General features: G+C 38.3%; 1 protein-coding gene across 1 annotated transcript; it reads left to right on the forward strand.

Annotated features, from left to right (window-relative positions):
- Positions 1 to 1504: 1504 nt before the first annotated feature.
- Positions 1505 to 12381, forward strand: tmem222b (transmembrane protein 222b). Its single transcript, XM_042507121.2, has 6 exons — positions 1505 to 1669; positions 3357 to 3441; positions 5579 to 5610; positions 5722 to 5818; positions 5910 to 6040; positions 9105 to 12381. The coding sequence occupies exons 1-6, from the start codon at positions 1551 to 1553 to the stop codon at positions 9190 to 9192; spliced, it is 552 nt and encodes a 183-aa protein (XP_042363055.1). The 5' UTR covers positions 1505 to 1550; the 3' UTR covers positions 9193 to 12381.
- The last annotated feature ends 127 nt before the right edge of the window (positions 12382 to 12508 follow it).

Raw genomic sequence — 12508 nt, forward strand, 5'->3', positions numbered from 1 at the left:
TTAGAATCACCAATCAACCTGACCTGCATGTCTTTGGACTATGGGATGAAGCTGGAGAACTCAAACAACCCCGCCCATGGTCCGAAACCTTGTTCCAGCCCAAGTTTGAACAGGGGACCCTCTTGCTGTGAGGTGACAGTGCTAACCACAGCACCACCAAGCTGTCCCTTATTATTTTTATAAATTATTTTATTTTTAAAATATGTCTTATATATTATATATTACATTTCTATATATTTTCATATTTAACTCTTACTTTACATGGACAGCAGTTAACATTAATACCATGTTACACTTTACATGTGATCAAAAATTAAAATTTAATACGTGAATTGATAAAAAAGTTTCTTATCATTGACCAGACTATATACTATATATATATATATATATATATATATATATATATATATATATATGATAAAAAAAATAACAGAAATATATTTTTCTCTCAATCATATTTGATCCCTGAAATCCCGACTCAAAGGTTGCGAACCACTGATCACTACAATGCCTTCTAAGCTTGCGCATTCAAGGTGTTGACCTTTGACACATGAGGTCAAAAGGTTAGTGCCTAAGCCTGCAACTTAAAAACTTTTTTTTTAATTAGCAATTGATTTTCTGGTCATTTTCTTGATTATAAAGTGTTTGGTCCACAAAATGTCACACTGTAGTGTTGCAATTCCCCTTCCAATTGCAATTTCCCTTCAGCCCAAGGAGGCATTTGTTTTGTCCGAGTAATAGTTCAACCAAGACATTCATTTTGTGATGGGCTGTTAAAGTGAGAAAAGAGAACTGTGTTTATACCGGGAAAATTAAGCTGCATTGTCATAGGCTTTATGGTTATGATGTTCTTCTCTGTAAACCCATATTTTCCATCACTTGCATAACGTGTTGGATTTTCAGATTAATATAATATAATATAATATAATATAATATAATATAATATAATATAATATAATATAATATAATATAATATAATATAATATATAATTGAATGGAATGTTTTTACTATCATATTATTTAATTAAATAGCAACGTTACTTTGGAGAGTGGTAGTTAACATGGGTGTTATTTTGAACTAAATACAGCTGGCTGGGGTTACGCAAAAATAACTGGTTTGTTAGACTAAAGTTTTTACTGAACTGATCTATTATTCCTCTTGGGCTTGCAGAAATTCCGGAAGTTGCTGCTTCTGCCAAGACAGACAACAGAGTCAAGCCAGTTGGAATAAGATAAAGCACTCTCGATTGTACCTTTCAAAGTAAAATCTACGTTGTCCTTCTATATATTGTATTGCTACTTACATTACACGTCAGCCTCTTATGTTTTCCTGTTTTCCCCGTGTGTTGAATTAATACCGAATACTTCTTTGAAATTGTTTATGACGGCAAGTATTTCTCTACATAGCATTATTGGCTGTTAAACGGACGCGTATTTATGTATTTATTTTGAAACCCAAATCCTGTAATTTCCGGTCTTGTTCCGTGTTTTTATAGTAGCTTGGCGCAGCTGTGAGTGGGACAAATGAAGTTCATTTTCTACAGCTGGTGATGGCGGATGTTGTTGAAAAAGACACCATGAAGAATTACCACATAGCATCTGAGAAAATAAACCTAGAGGCCAGTCGCTACCCTTACTGTATTGTGTGGACACCAATCCCCGTGTTATCGTGAGTTTTCGCCGTCCACTGCTCAGTCTGTCTCTGAACAAAAGCTCGGGACATGAGACGAAGTGACAGCTTCATTAGCTTAGCTAGCTAGCAGGCGAACAATACCATCCTGTTGCTGCTTTCCTTTTAAAGATGTCTCATATTGACATACTGATATCAGTGTGCCCTCGGTGTTAAAACGCAAGAGTCAGAGCCACGGATAAGAATGTCAAATGTCTACATGTAATAATTATGATTAAAATTGACATTTATTTCAGGAAATTATAATGAGAAAGCCAATAAATACCCAGTAAAACAAAAGTAGCAAACATAGACGTTTTTACGTACTGAGAGATTGAAGGCTAAAGCTTGCTTTGTTCAATGATGACCTTCTTTAAGTGTAAATTAACTTGGTGTGAGAAGTAACATCACTTATAGTGATGTCACAATGTGATTTGTTAGTGATACATTTTCATATTTTTTTTTAAACAGTTTAAGATTTAATAGAAATTGGAAATTTTGCTGTTAACTTCTTAACGTCATCTGTTATCCAGCAATGTTAAAAGTGCTGACAGTCATGTAACTCAGGACTCCTAAGTGAGTCAGGATGAGTGGATTTAAACCGGAGGATAATCAGTTTGAATTTTGGAACCAGTTTATAAGTTGTTTTGGGAAAAGTCAATCGTATCCCTCGTTTTTTTCTACAACAAGTTATTTGTTACATGTGTTTTGAGTCCTACATCAGATTACAATAAGTTAACCCTTTGAAACCAGGACTGAAAGCAGTTTTCATGTGCTGCATTCAGATGGCTTTACCAAGCTACTTGATCCTCTGAAACCTGAGCAAAGTAGTTAAATATATTTTGAAAAACATTGCAAAGAAAGGCAGTAACCAACACTGCAAGAAATGTCCCACAAATTGCAAGAAATTTGTCAAACGTAACAAGGAAATTACAAAAGAAAGTTTTAAATAGGGGAGGATTAGATTTTTTTTTTTTAAATGGGAAAACTGTCCAGAAAACTATTCTAATCTCATGGAAAATCTTGAAAAGTCATGGAATTTTATTGTGTGTGATGACATTGTTACAGCATTTTTTTCACGTTTAATGTCCAATGAAATGTAACATGACTGCAAATTTATTTTCTGTAGCTGTTGACGTAACCTTGCTGTGTGTGTGATATTAATATGCTATAATGCACATTTCTTTATATTTTTCCGGCATCCTGTCTCTCTCTTGATCTATACCAGCTTTCTGAAATTATGTTGAATAGTCTGAATCTGATTTGTATCAGATATATACATATATATACATGTATGTATATCTATGCTTCTGTGGGGGGTTTTTGTGTTTACTTTTAGTTTTTTTTCTTGTAATTTATTCTTGAAATGTTTTTTTGTTTGTTTTTATTACAAGTTTTTTGTTACTATTTGGGCCATGACTTGCTGAATTACATTCTCCCCGTGTTTTAAAAAGAAATCAGCCAATTTGCTCAGGGTTCAAAGGGTTAAATGAGTACTGCTGCCCATTTAAAAGTGACACACCTCTCACCTTCTTTGTCTGTCCTGTGTGGACCTGGCCAAAGAAGATACATAAAGATTAATAACACTGGGAACATCTGGGAACATGTTCATCCTTCTAGGGACTGTCACAGAAATGCTTATGTTGTAATATTTATTTTGCATGTTTGTTTGTTTTTTCTTGTCCAGATGGCTTTTTCCATTCATTGGCCACATGGGAATCTGCACTTCCACTGGTGTCATCCGGGACTTTGCTGGACCTTACTTTGTCTCAGTGAGTATTGACAGGGGTGCTGCAAGGTTTATATACATTAGGTCCATTTGGCAAGATTTAGGAAGATGTAGTGTTACCCAGAGATGAGGATTACAGATTGCAACTAGCTGAAAGTTTTTATAATTTCTTCAGTGGTCATTATTTAGGAGGTTTTTACCAGAAGCCAAACTATCCACAGAGGTCTGTTCTTGGCCAAAACAAAAGAGCCTGTTCATTGAAACTGATTAAAAAAACAATGAATAAAGCAGTTTCACTTAAAAACAAAACAAAAAAAAACAAACAGTTTTTTTTTTCAGATGCTCTCATCATGGGGGTGCTGCTAACTACGCTGGCCAACATAAAAACATGAAGGACCCTATCTAGAGCTAGTGTTACTGTAGAAACATGGAGATCTCCATCGACGAGGACCTGCTAGTTTTGCTAGTTTTTATTATATTCCATTTCTACCAATATATCTCCCTAAATCCTACTCACTTACAAAAGGTTTTGAGAGGATATTATAGCCTGCATATAAAAGTAAGAACAGTGTCTCTAACCTAACAAACTGAAACATAATTGCATGTGGCTGCATTAATGGGGGCGCATTGCTTCAGATATCAGTGAGATAATGACATTTATACAACAGTTAGATCTGTCCAAGCAGTTTGCTTGGTCGAGAGGCATCCCATGAATGCTGATGTACAGTACAACATCACTGGGACTTTTAACTCTGCATGTATCACTCCGCGTTACAGCTGTTATAAACCAATAATTAGGCACGCATAACCACTCGGTAGTTATCTAACATTACCGTACATTGTATCAATGTTTGAAGAGTGAGGAAATCCCATCTGACTGGTAACGTCGCTCAAAAAATACGTTGAACAAAATTCCGCCTCATGCAAAAGCCCTCAAGCCCAGGAGGGGAGCAGCTGCTAGGGATGGGTTTTGGTAAACCGCCGTTTTCTGAAAATAAACCAACCACAGCCTGAGAGCCACCGCAATTAACAAACTTTCTGATACTTGACTCGAGGTGACAGAGATCATGGCAGTGAGTCGATACAAGCAACAACTATTAATAAACTCTTATTTCACTGGAAACACACACACAGCAGCGCCAAATTAAAGTCATTAAATAAACAATCAAATCATAATCTGTTGTCACTTATTACCGTTCATTGATAAATGGCTCTTGTCGAACTGTTGTATAACAGCAATACAACATTTGAGGTCATGCTTTTATACTGTATATCATCACAGCTGTGGTTATCTTCAGCACTCAGACTGCAGCCTGCAGCCTAGTGCCTATGACCCAATCAGCTGTGGTGATATACAGTATAACAGCATGACCTCAAGGATCACTCTAGTGTGGTATTGCTGAAATGATCCAGAAAATCAGGTTCGAGTAACTGACTGTGCGTGAAATTAAAGGCTTAACAGAAGAGACACTGAAACACTGCACAGTGGTCTCTGAGGAATTTTAAACTTTGGAGAGTTAGCCTGTGGCAATCATTTTATCTTTAATCACAAATTGTCAAGCTTAGCAGTAGAAATACGTCATTAATGTTACTAAGTAATCTGCTGAGAGGTAGCGCTTGCATGTGCTTACATTGTTTTGCGGATGCCCTCTTGAGTTGGCACTCGATAAACCTGCTGTATCAAAGCAACCAACCACATGAATGAGGGGGCTTCATTTTACCAGACTGTGATTATGTCCGTCTGACCGCAGCCTAATAGGTTGTTGGACCCATTTGGCCGTTGCACACAAACAAAGTTGTTGTTGGATAAAAACAGGATTTGAGGCACATTTCCTTAATTTGTAATGCTAAACCATCTGAATTACATATTATGATTCCCAAATAACTCCATAGTGTGTCAGTGCACAACATAAGAAACAGTTTGTTTTTTAATCTGAAAATCTTTCAGATCTTTCAGATTTTCCAAGAGGTGAAGTAAGTTAACTTTTTTTACTTTCACATAATTAGCTTCAGATCGACTGATGTGGTATGTGGCTACGCCTGCTTTAATTATTAGTGTAGCACACAAAATGAACATGAAATGAGCCCAACAAACTTGATAAAAAAAACCATGAGTACACAAATGATCACTAAATCTTTTCTGAAATAATAAATAGCAAATAAATATTTTTCTTTTGCAGGAAGACAACATGGCTTTTGGAAGACCGACAAAGTAAGTAAATGAAAATATTTGGGTTCTTGTGGTTACATATATTGCTTCAAAGAACCAAACCTGTTTCTTTAGCCCTCCACAGTAGTTCACATAGTTTCTTTTTGACGGCAGGTACTGGATGCTTGATGTAAGCAAAGTGTACGCCAGCGGCTCCAATGCCTGGGACACAGCGGTGCACGATGCATCAGAGGAGTACAAGCACAGGATGGTAAATAAGTGGTCTCATGGACATGTCTTTAATTTACTTTTATAAAAGTGAAAACATCATTAATGATTTGTCCTCTTTGTTTTCTCCAAAGCACAACTTGTGCTGTGACAACTGTCATTCACATGTCGCCATGGCTCTGAATCTGATGCGATATGAAAACAGCACCTCGTGGAACATGGTCAACCTCTGCCTCCTCGCTCTGATCCATGGAAAACATGTCAGGTAAGAAGCCCTAATATCTCAAGTGTTTGGAAATAGAGTTTGCTGCTGGGGTTAAACTGGCACAGAAACCTAAACTAAACTTCCCAACCACAGCTGCCACCGAGGTAGTGAAAAGGAACACCACTGTTGATGTCACTGTGAGAATATATAAATAGGGTATAACATCATATCATTCTCTGTTTTGAGTCGTGTCATTTGACACTGTTAAGGCATGACCTCACAAGCCTATTTAAAGAGTACATTAACCTTCATTTAAAAACATAACAGGCTTACATAACAGAACAGCTTTAACACTGCATGTTGCTCTCTACAAGTCTGTGAGTCCCAGAGGTGAGTTTGACATATTAACACGACTGACTTGCAGCACAAAGCCTCAACTTAAAGAGATAGTTCAATAGTTCAGGTGTTTTGTAGTGGGATTGTATGGAGTACTTATTCATTAACAGTGTATTACATACAGTAGGTGTCTGTTGGCCACTGCCGTGGACGGGGTCCATTCTTTCTTCAAAGCCACCAGACTCCATTGACAAAAACAGTCATTTAAGCTTGCAGATACAGGAGCTGTTGGTCTACTGCTGCCTCGATCAGTTAGTTAGTTTGTGTTATTGTGTGACTTTGGTTAATCCCATCTAACCCTTTTAATGTCAAAGTCACACAATTACACAAACAAACAAACTGATGGAGGTAGCAGTAGACCAGCAGCTCCTGTGATCAATGAAGTTAGAGTATCGTTTTTCTCAATGGAGTCCGGCTTTAAAAAAAGGAATATACGGCTTCAGTTCCTTGTCGGGAATCACTGTCTGACAGACATGTAAAGCAATGAAAATACTAATAAGTAATACATTACTTAGCTACTGTCAGAACATATATACATGCACAGTTTAGTGGAGCTGCAGCCATAGCTTGATTAGGCCATTTCATTGGACTGTCCTTGTGTGGACTGGAAGTGTAACTTTTTAAAAATTTGAAATAGGTATAAAATACTAAATTTTAAAGCTGTATGTCCCTCACCTAAGACAAAATGAACAACAAGTCTCTCCTCAGTGCTTAATGTTTTTTTTTAAATGCCTGACCCGTTTTGCAGCATTCCTTCAACACAATTTGCAACAGTCCCTATCCCTAACCACCGAGGGAGGCGTAAGCAGCAACAAGGAGCACAAGCCGAACACCCTGTCCAGTTAATGTCTGACTAAGGTGTTTACAAGACGGAGGAAATCGAATTACAATCGCATTTTTTGGAAGTGTTAGTCCGACTTTGAGAAATTTGATTTAGTCTGATTTCAGTCGGACTAACATGTTTACACGTATTTTAAAAGTCCAGTTTTAGTCAGACTAATACAATAATTTTATCTTTTCTAACATCATGTAAATAAACTGTGTGTTGGACTCCAGTTAGCTTCTCCAAACTAGGGGCATCTACTGTATGTAACACACTGACTATGGATAGGTACCCAACATAATGCCATTTCAAAAAATCCAAATAATCCCTGTAAATATAGAAAGGAGTTCATTTTCACATAGAAACACAGGGCAGTTTTAGGGCACGGACATGTTTTTCATTGTTACAGCTCTAATCTGGCTCAGTGGATTTAAAATTAATGGTGATTGATAGCTATGAAGCTGAAGGGTGTTTCAAGGTGTTGGAACCCATAGTGGGTAAACAGAGTCTGAATAGTCATCCAATTTTTTTGGACAGTGCAGCAGGAAATGTTGCCTTGACTGGCAATATCAGTCACCTGATCTTAGTCCAACTGAACAGGTGTTCCACCTGCTGAAGCCCCTGAAAGGTGGCGGCTGTACAGGCCTGGCAGAGCAATACCAGGGAAGTGCCGGCTCACGTCTCTGTGTTGTAGACTTTTGGACAAGAAACACAATCAAAATAATGCTAAGAATCAGCACTTGAAGCTTGTAGTCACTATTTGAATTCAACACAGTGAAAAGTCTCTTTGTCCTTCCAATATCAGGCTACACTGTAGAGTACACCAGCATTAACTCTGTACAACAGCCGTGAAGTAATGAGGATAGTCACCTGTGTATTTTCAAAATTCATTTTTTTCACATCGTTACACACTTAAAGTTGGACTATTGTCTCTGTGACAAAAATGTTTTGCAGCAACATTATGTCTTTTGCAGAGATAAGCTGCTGCTGCTGCTATCCTATAATCTACAGCTGCTTTCTATGAAGACACTGTAAGAAGTAGGGCTGAAGCTTGTGAATGAGGTTTCTCACTGATCCCAGGGGCTCGTGCATGATTTTACAGTATACCTTGAACCTGTTGTCTCAGGACACAAGAGAGAGAGCCCTGGTTCTGGGAAAAAGTAAGCTTGTATATAGGACATTTCTCTAGAAAGCCTTTGAGGACTAAAGTTACAGGAGTGGACTACACATCCCAGTGGCTCTCTGGCGATTGTTGGGAAGAAAGAAGCTGATTAGACAAGATAATTGAAGTCGCTACAGTCACGGCCATTTGTCTTGTATGGGTACTCCTTCAGTGATGGATAATGCTCCCGGTACAGCCCTGATACGTTGTTGTATTTGCTTTGCAACGACCCCCAATTTGTTTTCTGCTACTTGATACATATGTGTTACTTTCAGTAATAGTTCCACCTTCTTGTTGTTAACATTTAATAACAGAGATTGATAGTGATTGCAGACTAAAAGGGACTTAAGAGTGCATGGATTGCAAGGTTAGAGCAGGAGGTATAGCTGGGTGTAATCAGCATAAAAATTGTAAGAGATATCATATTTTCTGAAAATAGTCCCCAAGGGAAGCATATACATTTAAATAAAATAGGCACCAAAATGGAGTCTTGTGGTACTTCACGGGAGATGAGTATAGAAGAAGAGGACACATTGTGGATTGAAACAGAGGGGAGAGGTATAGAAGGCGATGTATTCTGAAATGTTGCTAAAATGCTGGAGTGTAAGGCGATGGTTTTAGTTTTAAACAGCACCTGAGTGAGGGAAAACTACTTAAAAATTGCCTTAGTTTCTTTTTTGTACATAATGCTCTTCTCCTCACCTTCACGTATCTGTCTCTCTACTACTCTCCTCTTGGTCCAGCTGTGCAGGCTTTCTGAAGACCTGGCTGCCTTTCCTGATGCTGATGGGCATGATCCTTACAGTGGCCCTGACCCTCAACCTGCGGTGACCTGGGAGGCCGGTTAAAGACACAGTGGAACCCCTGCAGGTCGGATGTGGGGTTGACCTTTTTAGACAACTAGGGGGCATCACACGGTGTCGAGCAAAAGCGATCGAGGAGATATAGACTACTTCCCTCCGAGAGGAGATTGTTGAACAGGAATGTACAACACGTGTATACCAACACATGCTTGGTTTGTGGTAGCAGGCGGCCTGTTAGTGGCATTATTCCAGTGGTGATACTGGAACGAAATAGTGATGGAAATTCATTTATATTCAGTCATTCATTTAGAGGGAGGTGACTGAACACCCCATCACCACCACAACTAGCAGAAAACACACTTAATGGATTCGGATTATTGAAAGTCTAACAGCAGGTTTAAGCCATCGCCACCTGCACAGTGTAGACGTCGTGTAGCTGTATTGATAGTTGAATTGAATTCTCTGAGGGAACACATTCATGCCTTGCTTTCAGATTCTGGTGACTTACTTTGTAATGGATTGGGAGTGTAATCCCATGATTCAGTGCTTCCAGAATTTCACTTTTATACTGGGGAGCACAAACATGCTATATCAATTAGATGCCTTTCTAGGGAATTTATTGCATTTCATGCTTGATCTAATGTAGCTTCTTAAACATGCCAGAGCAGTTTGTATTTTTGTGCATTTTCTTACTTAACTCTGTAGGATATCAAAAATGTATGCATCTTCTAAAAAGAACTATTTTTTCAGAGATATGTCGTACATGCATTCCATGTATCACCTCATGGTACTACTTTGAATAGGTTTACGATGAATGTTTTCATACCTGTAACTACAGATCATCAATGCAACGATTGTAGCAACCTCAGTGAACGTGGCTGTGGAAAATACCTAGAGAAACCAACAGAACAGTTAAGCTCCTTTTTTCGGTTTTCTATACTTGTGCCATATGTTGGAGAATGGGAGACCAACTCAAACTGTGTCCTTGAAGTTGTTCTTAAGTGGAACAGCTCATTGGTGATTCCAAATTTATTGAAGAGCAGCTTGTTGTCGGGAATTATGAAACCTGGTTCAATCTTTTTGTTTAACGTGAGAAAAGTTTTTTCTTACAAATTTTGACTTAAGGGAAAGAAGCAAGAGTCAGTGCCTAAAAATGACCTCTCTCACAGCTCCGTTATGTATTATGTATTTCTGATTTTTGTAGTTATTCTTGTTGAATTAAAAAAAAACTTAAATCCACATGATGGTTGGCACTCAAAATCCGTTGCCATGGCTGTCGTGAGTAGATTCAAATCCCCTCATTGTTTGCAATCAAATCGAAAAAAGTGTTGAGCCCTCTCTTTGTCCGCGGTGCTGCCAGAAGCAGCAGGTAGCCAGGATCCTCAGGTTTTTCACACTCGCCAACCCCTGCTGAATATCCGCAGTTCCCCCCCAGCGCCTGACCAGCATCGCTCCTGCTGTTTTCCACCTCTGCATATCAGATCTGAAGGTCAATGCGAAATGTCAGCACTGTTTCACAAAGCTTTGACACATATACCGACCAACATCCTGCAATAATCCAAAGTAGATGTCATTTAAGTGTGATTTTACAGTTTTATTTTCTGTGTTTAGGGTTTCATGTTAGGGCTAACACCGTGCCAGTTTTCTACACTTTGCTCTGCTCACTCGGCTGCCCGAGAGCAGATATTCTGTGGCCTCTTGTGTGTATTTTACCCATGTCGCCTGTAAATATTTGATCACACATTATACCATACACCAGGTGCTCTTTATATATTTTGCAAACTTGATCACTCACTCGACAGATTTCCTCTTTTGAATAATTCACAGTGCAATTTTCATTCTCTACCCCACTCGTGCATATCATCTCTGCTCTGGCAGTGAAGCAGATTTGTGCCTGAATGAGTGCGTGATCGCGTGTGTGTGTTAGTCATGCAGCGATCAGAGAGAGCATGTGATTGCATGCCAGCATGTGTGTGTGTTTGTTGCATGCATGCAAGAGAGTTTGAGAGAGAAGTTTATGTTTGACACATAGTGCATTTCATTGCAGTCTGCTTCCTAGTTATTGATTTCTCTATTTATTATCCATATCTCTCTCTTAATCTGGTTCAAGCCTTAGTGATGATTAATAATAAATTAGAAGTGTAACAGGCCTGCTTAAGTTAACGCTGATTTGATGCAATAGCCAGCATTGTTAAGTGTGTGGCTACACATTCTGAAGCTGCAGAGTCATCTTCAAAGTATTTAAATGAGAAAATAGAAAAAAATGAGAATCTGCCCTCAATTTGAACATTGGATACTGTATATAAAAACACAATTTGGGAATAATTTTCAGCCTTTTTACTGTGACACTTCATGACTGTTTTCTAAAGCCATGTCGTTATTGTGAAGAGGTAATCACCTTTTATTGTAAATACAACTTTATGCCACAAATATTTACATTCTAAATTATTGTGATTTGGACTTTGTGGCCCTCCATTCACAGTGATGTTACTAAAAGTAGCATGTGTTTAAAAAAAAATCTGGAAATATGCTCATTATGCCTAAACTGCAGTGACATTTTGCATCTCTGTCCAAACTTAGTGAATGTGGCTGTGGAAAGTACCTATAGAAACAAACAGAAAACCCCTTTGGTTCTCTGTAATTGCGCTAAATGACGGAAAACGGGAGAAAAACTGTCCTTGAATATATGACTTGTTTTCTGCAGTGAAAAAGCTCTTTCATTACATTTTAAACTCTGAAAGGCAATGAATGAATGAGCCTTTGGGATCACTTGAAACTCACAATATTGCCATTATTACTGCTTCTGACATATAAATCTATATATATATTTTAGAAGGAGAGATAGAAAATCAGAGTGCATGTGCAAGAATGCAATACTCAGTGGAGATCATTTGAATGGTTTTAGATGTTGCCTGCTGCGGTGCCTTGTTGTATCCAAGAGCCAGGTCCAGGAATGTGGAGACCTGTGGTCCCAGCGATTCAGTCTGCTGACAAAAGACAGTTGGGATGCTATTATTAGTGCCACTATCCATATATACTTATACCAGTCTGCAATTTCAAAAACCCTCTTTTGTTTCTCTAATCCCCAAAATATCTTTTATGCTGCAGATCATATAGCCCACGGGGAATTTTAAGACTCCTCTGCAAATGACTGTGTGAACTCTGAATGTGATTATGACTTACAGCTATAATACCAATAAAGATGTCTATTATTGTAGACATTTGTGGGTTATTTTTTTACTTGAAATTCCATCATTGAATTATGAAAACTGTGTTTCGTGAAGGCTGTCAGCAGGAGGGAGCCATTGAGGGCAAAGTCCCTCCTGCTCCTTCTCTAGTTTCTA

The sequence above is a fragment of the Plectropomus leopardus genome, chromosome 17 (assembly GCF_026936395.1).
Source record: "Plectropomus leopardus strain MGB_pleo_1.0 chromosome 17, ASM2693639v1, whole genome shotgun sequence".
In the NCBI taxonomy this organism is placed as follows: domain Eukaryota; kingdom Metazoa; phylum Chordata; class Actinopteri; order Perciformes; family Serranidae; genus Plectropomus; species Plectropomus leopardus.